This window comes from Bubalus bubalis, chromosome 6 (assembly GCF_019923935.1).
Source record: "Bubalus bubalis isolate 160015118507 breed Murrah chromosome 6, NDDB_SH_1, whole genome shotgun sequence".
In the NCBI taxonomy this organism is placed as follows: domain Eukaryota; kingdom Metazoa; phylum Chordata; class Mammalia; order Artiodactyla; family Bovidae; genus Bubalus; species Bubalus bubalis.
The window spans coordinates 15,088,180-15,105,568 of NC_059162.1; the positions used below are offsets into that span (position 1 = coordinate 15,088,180).

General features: G+C 48.9%; 2 protein-coding genes across 13 annotated transcripts in view; one reads left to right on the plus strand and one right to left on the minus strand.

The window, feature by feature from the left end:
• Window positions 1–13,051, plus strand: part of LOC102401786 (GON-4-like protein) — a 92,431-nt gene extending 79,380 nt beyond the window's left edge. For 9 of the 10 annotated variants that reach the window (XM_025289379.3, XM_025289378.3, XM_025289380.3 and 6 more), the window contains 11 exons: window positions 30–285; window positions 908–1,092; window positions 1,949–2,146; window positions 3,350–3,493; window positions 8,245–8,388; window positions 8,496–8,615; window positions 9,768–9,881; window positions 10,427–10,637; window positions 11,121–11,748; window positions 11,838–11,940; window positions 12,516–13,051. In XM_025289379.3, the coding sequence (XP_025145164.3) occupies window positions 30–285; window positions 908–1,092; window positions 1,949–2,146; window positions 3,350–3,493; window positions 8,245–8,388; window positions 8,496–8,615; window positions 9,768–9,881; window positions 10,427–10,637; window positions 11,121–11,748; window positions 11,838–11,940; window positions 12,516–12,665 (2,253 nt within the window). In that variant the 3' untranslated portion in view covers window positions 12,666–13,051. Of the gene's footprint in view, window positions 1–29; window positions 286–907; window positions 1,093–1,948; window positions 2,147–3,349; window positions 3,494–8,244; window positions 8,389–8,495; window positions 8,616–9,767; window positions 9,882–10,426; window positions 10,638–11,120; window positions 11,749–11,837; window positions 11,941–12,515 lie in introns of those variants that run through there. The other variant, XM_025289386.3, reaches the window with a different exon arrangement.
• Window positions 13,024–17,289, minus strand: MSTO1 (misato mitochondrial distribution and morphology regulator 1). 3 transcript variants are annotated; one of them, XM_044944269.2, is made up of 14 exons: window positions 17,130–17,289; window positions 16,885–17,020; window positions 16,313–16,382; window positions 16,143–16,218; window positions 15,816–15,870; window positions 15,606–15,729; window positions 15,288–15,405; window positions 15,043–15,177; window positions 14,782–14,934; window positions 14,361–14,492; window positions 14,104–14,288; window positions 13,768–13,872; window positions 13,568–13,680; window positions 13,024–13,294 (listed from the first exon to the last, which is right to left on the minus strand). In XM_044944269.2, the coding sequence occupies exons 1-14, from the start codon at window positions 17,211–17,213 to the stop codon at window positions 13,077–13,079; spliced, it is 1,704 nt and encodes a 567-aa protein (XP_044800204.2). In that variant the 5' UTR covers window positions 17,214–17,289; the 3' UTR covers window positions 13,024–13,076. The 3 variants fall into 3 exon arrangements, with proteins under 3 accessions (XP_044800204.2, XP_006052084.3, XP_025145178.3); XM_006052022.4 differs by having other exon boundaries at window positions 15,591–15,729; XM_025289393.3 differs by lacking the exon at window positions 17,130–17,289 and having other exon boundaries at window positions 15,591–15,729; window positions 16,819–16,905.
• Between the last annotated feature and the right edge of the window lie 100 nt (window positions 17,290–17,389).

A 17,389-nucleotide genomic window follows, 5' to 3' on the forward strand; every position in this document is an offset into this window, starting at 1 on the left:
TCATGCACACTCTTTGGGGGGGTTTGCAGGAAACAATGGAGAAGCTGACTTGGCTTGCATCTGAAAGGCGCATGAGTCAGGAGGGTGAGTCTGAGGAAGAGAACTCCCAGGAAGAGAATTCTGAGCCTGAGGAAGAAGAGGAAGAAGAAGCAGAGGGAATGGAAAACCTGCAGAAGGAGGATGAAATGATGGACGAAGCCATCGGAGACCCTGCCAAGAAGCCTCCTGCCACCTTTGACTCCCCAAAGGCTGCTCCAGAAGTGGAGACCAGCAGGACCCCACCAGGTGAGTAGGACAGGCCTGAGTGGGGGCGGGTCTCAGGAGGTCTCATTGACTCAGGACATGTGCAGAGTGGCTAGCTTATAAAACAGGTGCCAGTTCCCAGAAGAAATCCTCTGGATCCTGCCTGCCAGTCACCCTTCTCCCAAATAGATGTTTAACATGCTGCCGTTGTAGGGAAGAGATGCTCAGAAATTTAAAATTTGACTCTCCATCAGCTGGTAGATTTGTACTCTGTTCATGCAAGTTTTTATACTGGTTCTTAATTCACATGTCATGTATTAGGTCAAGACCTATGTTTATTTCAGAAAGTGCTGCTTGTTCCTCACCAGGGCATAATCCCTGAGAGCCCAGCATCAGACCACACCCACTCTTCAGACTTCTGTGTTCAATATGCAGTAGCTAAGCAGCTCATTACATCCCAGTTGGTGCAGTCATGTTGTTGACTCTGCATAGAGCTGACTTTACAGGAAGAGACGTACCTGTCATAGCCTTTTTCCAGCAGCTTTTCTCGCAAATTACTATGTAATGTTGATTAGGGGAGTTGATGGGGAGGGTGCATTTGATAAGTTGGGAAGAGCAGAGGTTGCAAGGACAGAGAAACAGTTGTTTTCATGTGTATCCTAAGGAGAGAGCATCAAAGCTGCTGGGAAGGGCCGGAGTAATCATCGAGCTCGCAGCAAGCGAGGCAGTCGGGCCCGGGCCAGCAAGGACACCTCCAAGCTGCTGTTGCTGTATGATGAGGACATCCTTGAGCGAGATCCACTCCGGGAGCAGAAGGATTTGGCTTTTGCTCAGGCTTATCTGACCAGGGTAGGCAAATGCTGCTTCCTGTTCCTACCAGCCCCTCTGTTTTTAAAATGAAGTCTGCCTTTCAGGCTGCACAGGAGCCTTCTCTGCCTCTACCTTTGTTTTCCTGGAAATACCAAAAGAACTGTGTGAGTGAAACCACAAGGACACCGAGTTCAGTCTTCAGCCGATTTATTATTCCTGCCCATCATACTACCCCTCTGTTGCCCTGAACCTGGGGAAAGGTGATTTCAGCATCATCCCTGAGAGAGTAGACTAATAAGGACCTTACCTGAGCCCTTGGCTTCAGAGGAACAGCATGTACACTGACCAGAAAGTGGGCCTCAGTGATCTTCAGGGTCATGAACCTGCCTGTTTTTCTCAGTGGTCCCTATCTCATTCTTTTGGTAACCACCTAATTCTTTATACCCCCAGCAAGTGGAGTTCTAGCAATAACAATCATGGGTTTTCTTGTTCCTGATATTTTACTAACATTCCTAATTTATGTATTATTTACCCTCAGATGATACCATGCTGAAATACATGTAGCAAGCACTCCTTATCTATTTCAACATGGAGGTGAAACCAGGAAGGAGAGGTCCAGGCTGTGAGCTAGAGAAAAGTTTACCTGATTTTGCGGGTAGCACTGTAATCCCTGGAAAACAGAAATTTCCCCATTCCTCGCTGTCAGAAAAAGAGCTCTGCCTTGCTCATGGCCCTGTGGCCTCCATTAATCATCAGATCTTAGGACCTGTCAGAGGAGTAGCCTCTGACGGATAATCTGGAGCTCTTTAACAGTAATTCTTCCTCCTTCCTCTGTCCCATCATTTCTTGGGGCCCAATGAAAGGGGATTGGATGATTGAAAGTCCTCTCATATAGGTCCGAGAAGCCCTGCAGCATATCCCTGGCAAGTATGAAGACTTCCTTCAGGTCATCTATGAGTTTGAGTCAAGCACTCAGAGGCAGACAGCTGTGGATCTCTACAAGAGCCTGCAAATTCTGCTCCAAGACTGGCCTCAGCTGCTGAAGGACTTTGCTGCTTTCCTGTTGCCTGAGCAAGCACTGGCCTGTGGATTAGTAAGTAGAGAGGGGGGCAAAGAGCACACAATAGGATCCCTGGGTCAGAGCAGGACTGGCTTGGGTCGTGTTGATCAGGACTGTTCCAGACTCCTGGCTGTTTCCGTAGATGGCCTTCCCCTAGACCAGGATCACGAGAGCCACCTCCTTTTCAAGGGATGGTCTTCCCAGCTCCTGTTCTCTCCTTTTCTTTCCATGTGGAGTGAAGGCTTTGACCATTGAGTGGAGACCTTAGGTATATCATAACCCTTTGCTCCTCACTGTTGCAGAATAGGCTTTCATTCAACAAATATTTATTGAGTACCTGCTGTTTCGGGCAGAGTTCTAGGTACTAGAAATGTAATAATTATAAAAGACTAAAATCCTTTGCCTTCATGGAGCCTATATTCCCATGGGGAAGGGCAGGTGTTAAATAGTATATTGTATATTGTAAATATATATGTTATAAAAGTGATAAAATATATAAACAGTAACATATATTTAATGGTTTATAGTGGTAATGTTGCAGTTTTATACACAGTGGTTTGGGAATGCCACAGTGGTTACATGACATTTGAAATGTTGGAGAATAAGTGTCTGAACTTGAGGGATAGCCCCGTAGTTCTGGGTTTCTTGTCATGATGGATAAACACAGGAGTAATGGATATGATATTATTATATTATTATGTTCATATTGTTATTAGCCTGATAGTCTTAAAGCAGTTATTGGTCATGGGATGATTATACATAATTTTTTCTTTATCATTATGAGGATCAAATGAATACATACGTGAAAATACTTGGTAAACTGGCATGTGTCTGATCTCACAATCTTTGAAAACTGTAAGCAACTTGAGATATAGAACTCTTAAATCTTTCATTTACATCTTAGTTTTCTTGAGTCGGTAGATGCCAGTAACCCAAAGTAGATAGATGCTAGGGTCTTAAAAAAAAAAAAAACTTACAGGGAATTCCCTGGCAGTCCAGTGGTTAGGGCTTGGCACTTTCACTGCTGGGGCCCAGGTTCAATCCCTGATTGGAGAACTAAGATCCACAAATCTTGTGGTGAGGCCAAAAAACAAAAAGATCTCACTGTTGTAAACCAGAGCGTTGTCATCCCCTATGCCTCCAGCACATTTTTTCTTGGTTTTTATGTGTAGAGCTCTCACGTCCTTCTCAGGCTGCAGAGATGACTCCTCTTTTGCCCCCTTTCCACTCTGGTAGTTTGAAGAGCAGCAGGCTTTTGAGAAGAGTCGCAAGTTTCTTCGGCAGCTGGAAATTTGCTTTGCAGAGAACCCCTCACACCACCAGAAGATCATCAAGGTTCTCCAGAGCTGTGCAGACTGCTTGCCCCAGGAGATCACTGAGGTATTCTGTCCTGTCCTGCTCCCCTTCCATTGTCATCTTGGCTTCTGGCCCTTCATTCTCCCTTCCCTTAGCAATCCTCGCTTCTGAGCAATGGACTTCCTGGAGGGGATGAAGATGGAAAGGAGGTTTTAGGCTTACCTAAGGCATAAAACACTTGGGTGAGGTGGTTACTATCTGAAACCAGAGCCTGACTGCTTCTCACAGGCTCAAGAATGCTATAAATACCCTGGAAGGGAAGTTTAGGGAAGGAGGTGATGGTCTGGGTGGATGGTTGGTTTCCCTCCTTGCTCTGCGTTGAGTTAGTGCCTGAGCTGGGGACCAGTAAGGCAGGGCTAGTGAGTAGTGAGTGTCACTGGGAATCAGACCTGTTAATGCAGGCACGTCTAACCAAGACTTGCTGCTACGTCACTTCAGTCATGTCCAACTCTGTGCGACCCCATAGACGGCAGCCCACCAGGCTCCCCCATCCCTGGGATTCTCCAGGCAAGAACACTGGAGTGGGTTGCCATTTCCTTCTCCAATGCGTGAAAGTGAAAAATGAAAGTGAAGTCGCTCAGTCGTGTCCAACTCTTAGCGACCCCATGGACTGTAGCCCACCAGACTCCTCTGTCCATGGGATTTTCCAGGCAAGGGTACTGGAGTGGGGTGCCACATGGGAGCTCCCTAAATGTGCATTGATGGAGGAGTGAATGAAGACCTATTTGAAGTGAAATGAAAGTTGGTTAGTCGTGTCCCACTCTTTGTGTCCCATTCTATACAGTCCATGGAATTCTCCAAGCCAGAATACTGGAGTGGGTTTCTGTTACCTTCTCCAGTTAATCTTCCTGACCCAGGAATTGAACTGGGGTCTCCTGCATTGCAGGCTGATTCTTTACCAGTTGAGCTACCAGGGAAGCCCAAAGACCTATATATACACAATGAAATATTACTCAGTTATAAAAAAGAATGAAATATTGCCATTTCCAGTAATATGGATGGATCTAGAGATTATCATACTAAGTGAAGTATGATTTAATTCACTTGATAAGTATACTTATCATACTAAGTATAGAAAACATTTGGTTTATAATATAGAAAACCTATAGTCACCAAAGGGGAAAGGTTGGGTGTGGTGATAAATTAGGAGTTTGCGATTAACATGTTCACACTACTGTGTATAAAATAGGTAACCAATGGGGATCTACTGTATAGCACAGAAAACTATACTCAGTATTTTGTATTAGCCTGTAAGAGAAAAGAGTCTGAAAAAGTGTATATATATATATAATATATATATATGTGTGTGTGTATATATGTTTGTGTGTGTGTATACAGACATACTGAATCACTGTGCTGTACACCTGAAACTAACAGAATGTTGACAATATTGTGAATCAACTATATATATCAGTTAAAAAAGTAGTAATTCAGGCATACCTCAGAGACATTGCAGGTTTAATTCCAGACCATCATAATACAGTAAATATTGCAGTAAAGTGAGTCACATGGATTTTTTGGTTACCCAGTGCGTGTAAAAATTATGTGTACACGATGAAGTGAAGTGCGTGTGTGCTCAGTGAAGTGTGTGTGTCTGACTCTCTGCAATCCCATGGACTGTAGCCCACCATGCTCCTCTCTCCATGGAATTTTCCAGGCAAGAATAGTGGAATGGGATGCCATTTCCTACTCCAGGGGGTCTTCCCAACCCAGGGACTGAACCCCCATCACTTGTGTATCCTGCACTGGCAGGCAGATTCTTTACCCACAGTGCCACCAGGGAAGCCCAACCATAGTTTATTAAGTATGCAGCAGCATTATGCTTTAAAAACTGTACATACGTTACTTAAAAAGTGTTCACAATTTGTAAATCAAGTATATTTCAACTTTAAAAAAATGCTAGGGAATTCCCTGGTGGTCCAGTGGTTAAGACTCCAAGCTTCCATTTCACAGGGCCTAGGTTCAATCCTTGGTCAGGGAACTAAGATCTTGATTTCTGCACACAACAGCCAAAAAAAAATGCTAATCAGCATCCAAGTCTTTAGCAAGTTGTCATCTTTTTGTTGCTGGAGGGTCTTGCCTCAGTATTGTTGGTGCTGACTGATCAGGTAGTGGTTGCTGAAGATTAGAGTGGATGTGGCAATTTTTTTTCTTTCTTTCTTTAAAAAACATTTATTTGCCTGCACTAGGTCTTAGTTATGGCATGCGGGATCTTTTGTTGCAGCACGTGGGATCTACTTTCCTGACCACCCATCAAACCTGGACCCCTAGCATTGGGAGTGTGGAGCCTAAGCCACTGGATGACCCGGGAAGTCCCCACAATTTCCTAAAACAATGAAGTTTGCTCCACTGATGGGCTCTTCCTTTCATGAATGATTTCTCTGTAGCGTTTTACTCAGAGTAAAACTTTCAGAATTGGAGTCAGTCCCCTCAAACCTTGCTGTTGCCTTATCAACTAAGTTTATGTAACGTTCTAAATCCTTTGTTGCCATTTCAACAGTCTTCATAGCAGCAGCTTCACCAGGAGTAGATTCCATTTCAAGAAACCTCTTTTTGTTCATCTGCAAGAAGTGACTTCTTGCCGCTCAGGTCTCGTGTGGGATGCAGCGTTTAGCCCCATCCGCAGGCACAGCTGGCTTAGTCCTCATGCTGCTCCTGTCACATCTGCCGTTACTCCCTCCATTGAAATCTCGAACCCCCTCAAAGTCACCTGTGAGTGTTGAAATCAACTTCTTCCAAACTCCTGTCAGTGTTGACTATTTGGACCTCTTCCTGTGAACCACAGATGTTCTTAATGGTATCTATAATGGTGAATCTTTTCCAGAAGGTTTTCAGTTTTCTCTCCCCGGATCCATTGGAGGAATCACTATCTGTGTCAGCTGTAGCCTTATGAAATGTATTTCTGAAGTACTGAGACTTGAAATTAGAAATTACTCCTTGATCCATGGGCTGCATGATGGTTCTTTTGCTAGCAGGCACGAAAACATTAATCTCCTTGTATGTCTCCATCAGATCTCTTGGGTGACCAGATGTATGGTCAGTGAGCAATAGTGTTCTCAAAGGATTGTTTCCTGAGTAGTAGGTCTCATTGTTTCCTGAGTAGTAGGTCTCAGCGGAGGGCTTCAGATGTTCAGTAAACCATGCTGTCCACAGATGTGCTGTCGCCCAGGCTTTGTTGTTCCATTTAAACGAGTAGAAGCAGAGTAGATTCAGCACAGTTTGGAAGGACGGTAGGATTTTTGGAGTGGTAAATGAACATTGGTTTCAAGTTAAAGGCACCAGCTATGTTAGCCCCTAATCAAAGAGTCAGCCTGTCCTTTGAAGCTTAGAAGTCAGGCATGACTTTTCCTGTCTAGTTACAAGTCATAGATGGCATCTTCTTCCAATAAAAGTCTTTTTCTACACTGAAAATCTGTTGTTAGTGTAACTCTCTTCTGGATAACTTGCTGTAGCTTTACATTAGCACTTGCTATTTCATCTTACACTTTCGTGTTGTACAGATGGCTTCTTTCTTTAAACTCTATGAACCACTTTTTCTAGCTTCAAAATTTGCTTCTGCAGGTTTCTTCACCTGTCTCAGCCTTCATAAAATTGGAGAGAATTAGGGTTTGGGGGCTTCCCAGGTGGCTCTGTAGTAAAGAATTTACTTGCCTCTTTGCCAAGCATGAGAGTCCCAGGCAACTCCGTTTCCACCTTTGTGCCAGGAAGGTTCCCTGGAGAAACAAGTGGCAACCCACTCCTGTATTCTTGCCTGGGAAATTCCACGGACAGAGGAGCCTGGCGGGCTACAGTCAGTCCTTGGGGTGGCAAAGAGTCGGGCGTGGACTGAACAACTAAACAACAACAAGGCCTTTTTCTGGAATAGGCTTTGACTTAATAGAATGTTGTCACTGATTTGATCTTCTGGTTTGATCTTAGACGACAAAACTTTCTCCATATCAGCAAGAAAGCTGTTTTGCTTTCTTATCACTTTTAATTTCCTTCAAGAACTTTTCCTTCGCGTTCATGGCTGTTTGGCACAAGAGGCCTAGTTTTCAATCTGCCTTGGCTATAGGCGTGCCTTCCTGACTAAGCTTAATCATTTGTTGCTTTTGACTTAAAGTGAGAGGTGTGTATCTGTAGCTTTCCATTGAACACGTAGAGGCTTTATAGGCCCTAAGTATTCAAGTGAAACTGGCCTAATTTTAATATTGGTGTGTCTCAGGGAATAGAGGCCCAAGGAGAGGGAGACAGATGGCGAAACTGTTGGGTCAGTGGAGCAATCAGAACACGCACAATCAGAACAGAACAAGTCCACGGTCTCTTTTGGGTGAGATGCATGGTGCTTCCAAGCAATTACAGTAGTAACATCAAAGGTCACTGATCACAGATTGTCATTATAGACATAATAAACAATTTTGTAATATTGTGAGAAGTATCAGAATGGGACACAGAGACACAAAATGAACAGATGATGTTGGAAAATTGGTGCTGATAGACTTGCTTGACCCAGGGTTGCAATGAACCTTCAGTTTGTTAAAAAAACAAAAACAGAAAAACCAAAATGCTGTATCTGAGGCGCGATGAAGCAAAGACACTAAATCGAGATATGCCTGTACTCCTGTGTAGGCAAGCAAGGAGGGAGAGGGAGTTTAGGAGTTTGTAATCAAAGAGCATCTTCTGTGTGTCTCCCAGTTGATAAGGAAAGTAGATCTCAGAAGTATATTGGATTGATTTGGAATGGTGGTCTAGAGAGGCTCTGGAGACTTCATCTTTCCTTCTGCAACTCTCCCCAGCTCAAGACACAGATGTGGCAGCTTCTCAAGGGCCACGACCACCTACAGGATGAGTTCTCCATCTTCTTTGACCATCTGCGCCCAGCAGCTAGCCGGATGGGTGACTTTGAAGAGATCAATTGGACCGAGGAGAAGGAGTATGAGGTATAGGCCGTGAGGCTGCAGTGGGGGTGTCCAGGGGGAAGGTCAGGTCATATGTAGGAGGGACATCTGCCCAGAGTCTTTGTTGAGTGGGACCAACTCCTCCCCAGTTTGATGGCTTTGAAGAAGTGGCACTGCCTGATGTGGAAGAGGAAGAGGAACCTCCCAAGATACCCACAGCCTCAAAGAACAAAAGAAGGAAAGAGATTGGGGTCCAAAATCACGATAAGGTACGCCCGGTTGTCGGGGATTATCCTGAGTCGAGCCTTGCATTTTCTGTCTAAGTGGTTCTCTGGCGTAGGGTGGTGCCACGCCTCGGTGAGCTGAGGCGGCCATGGAGCAGGAACCTCAGGTCAGGTCGGGCTGCTGTGCGGTACACCCTGAGCCCATGGGAAGAACAGTGCAGTGGCTGAAGAGGTCCCCCCACGATTAACTCATTAGAAGGATCTGTTTCTGTGGCTCAGAGATAACTTCGCTTGCCCTTGGGTCTTCCTTTCTGTTCCTGTGAAAAATAGGAATCCTGGTTCTCCAGGATTCCGCATTTTAGTAATGACAACAACTGATACCTAGCCATATTCCAAAGCATCATGTATCTCCTGTATTTTACAGGGATTATTCAGTTAATTCTCATAGTTACCCTGTGAAAAGATTGTTTTGTTTGCATTTTACAGAAGAGGACACTGAAGTGCCAAGAGGGGCCATTCCCAGGGTCTCATGTTTGATTAGGGAGGGGTCTTTTGGCTCCAGAGCCCGCTTGTGCTCGTTGCTCTCTTTTCCCTTCAGGAAGTAGTTTTTTTTTGGTCCCTGTCCCTTTACTACACATCTTGTACTCTTTCTTGGGGAAAACCACTTCTTAGTACCTGAATGACCTTGGGCAATTTATTTAATCTTTGTTTCCGTTTCTTCATTGTTAATGGGGATAATAACGGTACTTCTGTCTTGGGTTTATTGAACAGAGAGTATCATTGAGTGAGCCTTCCATATGTACAAAGCCCTCTCTCAAGGGGATTGGAAGAGAGGGGAGAGCTCCAGGCACAGGGAGACAGAAACAAAGGCAGACGAGTGAGTAGATCACATCTCATGACGGAGCTCTCCAGTGACTTTGCCTCAGATTGTATTCCACTTAAATATTTCCTGCAGCATCTGGGCAATTGGGATCCGTCAGCCTATGGCTCATTTAAGGATTGTTTCAGGGATGCACAGTAGGCTTTAATTGAGTTTGGCCATTCATCTCCCCAGGCAGTGTGAAGAAATGGCATATAATAAACGAGAAAGGAAGCAGGGGAGGGGTCCGGGGGCGGGCTTGTTCGGATGGCTCACAACTCGGCTCCCTCTTGGTGCCAAAAATGTTTGCCAGCTAACCAAGCCCAGATGTCTCCTAGGAGGCCGAGTGGCCAGATGCGGCCAAGGACTGCGCCTGCTCCTGCCATGAGGGAGGTCCTGACTCCAAGATGAAGAAGAGCAAAAGGAGAAGTTGTAGCCACTGCAGCAGCAAGGTGAGGAGAGGACTGGTGCCCAGGGGCATTAGAGCTGCTGGGGCAGGCCCCAGGTACTCTGCTGTGTGTGGTATTGTACCCCAGATCTGCGTGTTAGTGAATTCCTAGAAAGATCACACATGAATAAATAATATGCTGTATACATACTCATTAGTGTGTGTATGCAAATAGAACCTTCAAAAATATAAATAACAGATTTTACTTTTTAAAAGGAATCTTTTAGGTAAAGTTTTGAAATAGGGAAAAATACCAACCAGTTCATATATTTCCCTCTAAGATTTTTTTTTTAATGAAACAAACGTGTATGGGGAAAACAGCCGAAGGGTAATGCTGGTTCTCTAGGCTTGGTTGCCAGCAAAAATACAGTCCTTGGTTGGAGGAGGAGGGGTAGAATGCAGCACTCTGGTCTGGGCCCTTGAAAATCCTTGGAGCAGCCATGCATGTTGCTTGACTTGCTGAGCCATCACGGCAGGGCTTCTTCCTATGGTCAGCCCCCAAGACAAGTGAGGTCAGGAGACCCTTGACCCAGAAGGCCATCCCTGCAGGTCTGTGACAGCAAATCCTACAAGAGCAAGGAGCCCCATGAGTTGGTGGGCAGCAGCCCCCACCGAGAGGCCAGTCTTATGCCTGGTGCTAAGGAAGCTGGGCAGGGCAAGGACGTGATGGAGGAGGAAGCCCCAGAGGAGCGAGAAAGCGTTGAGGCAGCCCAGAGCAGGACTGGCAGGAGTACCAGGAAGGGAGAGATGCCTGTTGCAGGTGAGTGATCCGACTGCCAGCCCAGCCTTTCTCCCTTTCTTTCTGTCCCATTCTCACATACTTCACGCAGGGACGTCTTTGAGCCTGGAAAATACTGGTCTTTTCAGGGATAGACTACCACCTCTTTTACTAATAAACCAGTAGGAAACTCTTCTCCTGTCTAGCCTTAATTTTCTCTCCTGTGGCCTCAATCCTCTTGTAGGATTAAGAGTGCTTAACATCCACATGATCCAGCATTTTCTTCTTGTGTTCCCATTCCTGAACCCCTTCTCCTTCTCTGCAGATCCTCTATGATCTGTATTCTAAAGACTCAGCTACTCTCAGCTTTGGCAACGGACTTTATATAAACAACTCTAGCCCCTGCCCTCGCGTCACTCTTGTACATCAGAACTTTAGCACAATAGTTTGCCAGAGTGACCCCATGGCAATTTGTAGTCCTTAGATGCAGTGTGACCCTTAGGTCCTTATTTTCCTCCTAAACAGGATTGGCAGCAGGGAGCACTTTGCTGTCCCCTCAAGAAGTGACTTTTACAGACCAGCTCCTCCTTGATGGCCCGCCACCACCCTGCTCACCAGAGACTCCTCAGCTTCCCTCCACAGCTGGAACTGTGCTGTGCGCTGTCAGGAGTAACCAGGCTGGGCCTGCAGTTCTCTCTGGCCTCAGGGCATCCCCCAGACCTCAGCATGAGGGGGAGGGCCATAAGCCAGGGGCTGAGTTGGAACCATCCATGCCCTGGGATGCTTCCGAAACTGAGAAATTCCCTGGAACTGTCGAACCCCCTGCCTCCTTCCTGAGTCCTGTTTCCTCGACTGGAGACTTCGGGAGAAGACAGGTGCCTGGGAAAGCAGACACACAGGAGAGCTGGCTGCCTTCCGGCCGAGCTGGGGTGACCACAGCAGACAGGGTGTCCCCTCTCCGTGGAGTTTCTTCAGCAGGAATTGACACCGCAGAGACTTCTCCTAAAGCCCCTAGAGGAGGTTTGGCTAAAGACAGTGGACTACAGAGCAAGGGCCCAGCGGGGGAGCTGCAGGCGAAGGCTACAGAAGCTACAGTCTGTGCCAACAACAGCAAGGTCAGCTCCACTGGGGAAAAGGTGGTGCTGTGGACGAGGTAGGTACGCACGGGGGACGTGTGCGTTTGGAAAGCGCATGGGGCACGCCAGCTTCCTGACTGAGACTGATCGCCGTGTGTGGTTCCAGGGAAGCCGACCGCGTGATCCTGACCATGTGCCAGGAGCAGGGAGCGCAGCCGCAGACTTTCAGTGTCATCTCCCAGCAGCTGGGAAATAAGACCCCTGCTGAGGTAAGCAGGGTGGGCCCTGCTAGAGCTTCAAGCCCTAGAGGAACCAAGGAAGGGTTTGGCAAGAGGGCGGCTTGGCCAGCTAAGATGATGGGGGATTGTAAAGTTCTGCCCTGAGTAAGACCTGGACCTGTCAGCACGGATAGTAGTGGCTTCTAGAAGAGAAAGTGCAATTTTGAGGGAGAAGCCCCAGATTGCATTTTAGTTCTTAGAAGGAATGTGACTTCGGGCAGTGTTTAGCCTCTTGACCCGAGTTTCCTTATCTGTAAGGAGGACTCAACCCTCACAGCTGGTGTTCCACAGACTAGATGGTTCATGTTGGTGTATCATATAGCTTGCTTGAGTGAGTGCATGCCAAGTCGCTTCAGCCGACACTTCACGACCCCATGGACTGTAGCCTCCCAGGCTCCTCTGTCTGTGCGATTCTGCAGGCAATGAGTGGGCTGCCATCCCCTTCTCCAGGGATCTTCCTGGCCCAGGGATCAAACCTGTGTCTCCTGCATTGGCGGGCGGGTGGTAAATGTTAACGTGTCACTAACTTAAGAAGGGTGTCGTCAAGGCCCTCACTCTCCTCCTAGGTTTCCCACCGTTTCCGAGAACTCATGCAGCTCTTCCACACAGCCTGTGAGGCCAGCTCTGAGGACGAGGACGACGCGACCAGTACCAGCAACACAGACCAGCTGTCTGACCACGGGGACCTGCTGTCTGAGGAAGAGCTGGACGAGTGAGACCCGGCGTGTGAGGGGCCATCCGAGGATGGAGCCCGCCGGGCCCCCTGGTGGGCAGGGGGAGGGTGGGGCGCTGCGCTTCGCTCCTGCAGCTCTTGAGCTGAGTGCGCAGAGCCGGAGGAGCGGGGGCCAGGTGCAGTGACAGGCAGGCTGGGGTCACACGGTCCTGCCGCCCTGTGCGTCTTTTATGAGGACCTTAGAGACAGCTGTGAAGAGTGCTGAGGGAGTGGGCGCAGCTCCTTTCTGTGTGTGTGTTTTTCTGTCTGATGGTACATATTTATTGTTGTGTGGTCTGATCACAGTGTTTCTAAATGTAATAAATGTGTGTGTTGGTGTAGCCAGTCCCAAGACACTGAGCTCCTGCACCCAGCAGTTTTTATTGTAAACTAGTCCTTTCCTTTTCTTGGTGCTTTAGTCCACGAGTCTGTCGTCGCCGCTCTCGTAGCACTGGGCCAGGCTGCGCAGGTCCTGCAGCGTCTCTTCTAGGTCATCCTGTTCCACCCCAGCGTCCATGAAGCTGGCCCAGCGCCGCAGGTCGAGTTTGGAGAGATCTTTGGCCAAATCCCCCAGGGCCCGGTTCAAGGAGGAAGAGGAGCAGAGGGCCCCGAGCACTGGGATGCTCTCCACCGCTGCGGAGAGAGAGGATGGGAGCTGTTCTTCCTGGGGCTCTGTCGCTCGCACGGGGAAGTCTGGGCCTCTGGCAGACTTGACTGTACAGTAAACTACACAGTGTCCTGTCCCCTTTGTGTACCAGCAACCAGGGCAAGAACACTTCTCCCAGGAACCACAGAGTGAATAAAGGAGTATAACCTGGGCCCCTCCCCAGGACCTTCATCCATGAAGGGAACTGGAAAAGTCTCTCATGCTTGAAAACCTCTGGGTTTTCTTCACTTGCTACATACCTGTCCCTGTTGGGAAACCATCCAGAACCGAACCATGCTGGCTGAGGCTTGAGGAGAAGAGGGAGGGGTAAGGAGGGACTACCTTGCAGGGAGTCAGCAGCAGATGAGAAGAGCTGTGGGGGCGAGAGAACAGTAGCCGAGTGAGAGAAAGTCAGGGGAGGTCTGAGGTCTGCGAGGAGAGAAGAGAGCATTCTACTGACCTCCTGACTCTAGGCTGCTGCTGCTGCAAATACTGGGCCAAGACTTCTTCCCCAGTCGCGCACGCATGGAGCGGGGAGGGCAGAGGTGTCCCGGGGGCGAGCTGACTGCCAGAACAAAGCCAAAACCACCTTTAATCCGTGGCAGCGTGAATGAGAAACTAGGACTTACGTTCTCAGGCCGTCAGCTTGATCAGGATGCTCAGAGTCTGTTTTGCTGATAAGTGGGGCAGAGGGGAGGTGAGCAGGGTAGTGCCATTAGGCTGTCCGGAGGTATCAGGGAGAAAAGGGTGTGGGACAGAAGTCTGACAAGGGCTCCTGAGGACCACCACTCCTTACCTGGTGTGGTGTGCTCTGTCCAGACCCCTCAGCACCACCGACTGGGCAAAGCAGCATGTTCCAGGAGGGTCCCCACATGCAGACAGAAGGGTCCATGGGGTGGCCTCTCCAAGCTGCATCAGGGTATCAGGGAGGGACTGGCTTGGAACTAAGGGGAAGGGGATAGTTGCTCCTGCTGTCACCACCTAAAGGCAAGGAAGAAGTCAAGTTATAGAGCCTTTCTCAGCCCTGACCCAGCTCTTCACAAAGCTTCATACCTTTTTCCCAGAGAAGTTCAGCATATCAGCCAGATGAACCATGGAAACTGGTGAGGAGCGTAGGCGATAAGGAACAGTGACTGTGTCCAGGGCTGTAGCCAGGATGGCACCACAGTGGAAGGGCAGAGCGGCCTGTAAAGAGGGTATGAAGAAAAGCACTTGGCCTTTTGGGTGCAGAAGGGAGGCTGTGTCGGCAGAGTAGTAACGGCAGAGGTCTGTGTGCCTTGGAACAGAGCAGGCGTGTGTTTGGCCCCGGGCTGGACAAGCATAGGACAGTGTCATCTAAGAGGCCACATCGGGGCCGAGTTCAAGATGAGGCTTCAAAATAGATCCAGCAGCGGGTAAAGGCTGATTTGGGAGCGTGTGTGTGCGTGTGGTGCCCTCATTAGCTGTAAGTCAGAACAAGAGCATCGAATCTTACATCATACTGCAGGAGAGGGAAGCTGACGGGCGGCTCGGGTCGCAGCCCCAGGCTCCCACCCAAGGATAAGGGGCAGACCAGAGAGCTGTGAGCAGACAGGTGCACCAGACCGAAAGCTGTGTTTAACAGACGGTAGATGTTTTTCTGCAGCTCCTGGTGAAAGAAACGACAGCAGTTTGTTTTAACCAATGTTCTCGCTGGGCTGCATTCCTTCATTTCTCCCTGGGGCTCTTCCCCTCACACCCCAGAAGAACTACTCACCCCAAGGCCGTACGGACCAGGGAGCAGGCCCCAGGTGATTATTCCCCGCCCTGAATACTCGTCTTGTAGCAACTCTGCAGCCTTGGCGCCCAGCCCAGAGAAGCCATCATGCAGGTCACACAGAATCTGGAAGCCCTGGAGAGGGGTGGAAAGTGAAAGTGGGCAGGATGAGGGACGTTTCTACCCCACTGCCCACCGTGGATGAGGGATGTTTCTACCCCACTGCCCGCCGTGCCCTCAGCTACCTGCAGGTAATCACACTCCTCCACGTAGAAATGCAGCCTGTCCTCCAGCTCTTCCAGGTACTTGGGTTCCTTCAGGATGCTCTCCCCTTGGCCGAAAGCCTCCAGGCGGCCTGCCTCCCTGCCGCACAAAACCACAGTCTGGGACTTACAGGACTCCCCAACTTCCGTATTTCTGCCTAAGATCTCTTGTTTTGGAGGAGGGCAAGGAAGATGGCCTCAAGAACCTCATCCAACACTGGTGGGGACCCACATTCTTGCCTTAGAGCCTCTAGCTCCCCACCCCGCCACCACCATGCCTCATACCCATCATGGTTGTACTTGTGAATCATACAGATGCTCCGGGGGTGGAGATGGACTCTGAGGAAGTCTGACCAGACTCTGATACTGCCCTCTGTGGGCATAACTGGTTTTGGAGTTACAGCATTGGTGAATGGTGGGAGACCTGAAGAAAAAGCAGAGGCAATGTGCCTTTCTCTGTGTTCCTGCACTGCCCAGTTCCCCATTCTGCAGTCCCTGGAGAAGTCTCACCTTTGCCATTGGGAATGGATTTGACCCTCCAGGTACCATCGCTACTCAGCACTCCCTGGAAGGGATAAAAAAATCTACATTTAGGTCCAGGCAGTCTAGAGGCAAACACTGATTTATTCCCCCCACCCCCTTTTTTTTTGCTGGCCACATCCTGTAACCTCCTTCCTGTTCTCATAGTAGTCACAGTCCTTTAGGAGGAAAAAAGTGCTTTTTCTTAAAATACCATTCTAGGGCACTGAAGGTGACCAAAATGCTCTTTTTCTCTGCCCCAATGGAGGCACTCTGGTTGTAGCACTGGGCTTACAAGTTCAGGACAGAGGCCCTCACCTCTGCACTCAGAAGGTCCTGGAGATAAGGGTTCTTGGGATAGAGTTCCTCTTTGTGTGTGGTGAGCTTCCCTTGCCTGAAAGAAAGTGGAAATTGATCCTAGTGTCAGCTTCTTTGAGTTCTCCAGCTTCCTGCGCTCCTTCCCAACTCCTCTCCAAAATCACAAATACCATGCTATTGCAGCATCTAGCTGTTTGTCCCTGTAGAGTCCACCTTCTTGCTTTAGAGAGCTCAGACTACCTGTACAGAAATAATAGGCAATGTTAGGTAAATCCCAGCCCCTCCCGTCCTGCAGCTAACCTTCCTCCCATCACCTGATAACCTGCTGACACCCTCACTCCAGCACTTGGCCTTTCCAGGCCTTCTTGTAATACACATGGGCTAGAAAAAACCCTTGCATAGGAAAATCTGGATTCTATCCTTCTTTTCCCAGCTTAGTCATTAGCTGTGGAACCTGGGCAAAGACCACAACCAGCGGTTCTAGGGGAGCGCCACAGCGCTGAGCATCACACTGTCCAGGGACAAGCAGCCCATTCTAGAGACAGCACTTGAACGGAATAGTTTTCTTTTCTTGCGTCCCCTCGGGTGTCGGCATACTGTGGTTAGCTCTCCCTATGGCTCCTCATCTCTAGTCCCACAGGCTAGTATAGTAGGAGTCAAGGATCTTGACGCGAACCGCTGCTAGAAACTCCACACGCGAAGGGGAACACTGGTAACTGGCTGACCCGGGCCACCACCTAACCCTTCAGATCCATGAGGATGAGTCTCGGCGTGTAGGTCTCTTGGCCATGTAATGTCCGGCCGGTCCGGTACAGGACGTCGGGGCACAGCTCTCCCGGCGGCTCTTTGGCATCGGTCGGCCTGCACAACGCAGCATCCTGGGGAGGCACAGAGGAAGGACTGGACTCGGGCGGCGAGAGGAACAGGCCAGAAGCAAAGACTTCTGGAGACCCGGAAAACTCAGCAGAGACGGCCAAAAGACCTTACCTGCTGGTTCCACCAGTGCGCTCCCACGAAACCCGCAAAATGTCCCAACTGCAAAGTGAGCACCTCCCGAGCCCCGCCCGCCATGCCGCGCGGCTCCGCGGAGTAAAGCCGCAGCTCCCTGCCCACCGTTGCTCCGTGCGGATTGGCTCAGCGGGATGTGGGTGGGGCCTCATCCCCGGCGTCCTATTGGTCCATAAACACATCCTTTCCCATAGGATAAAAGATTCGTTGGCTTTAAAGACCCCGCTTAGTGTACCCCG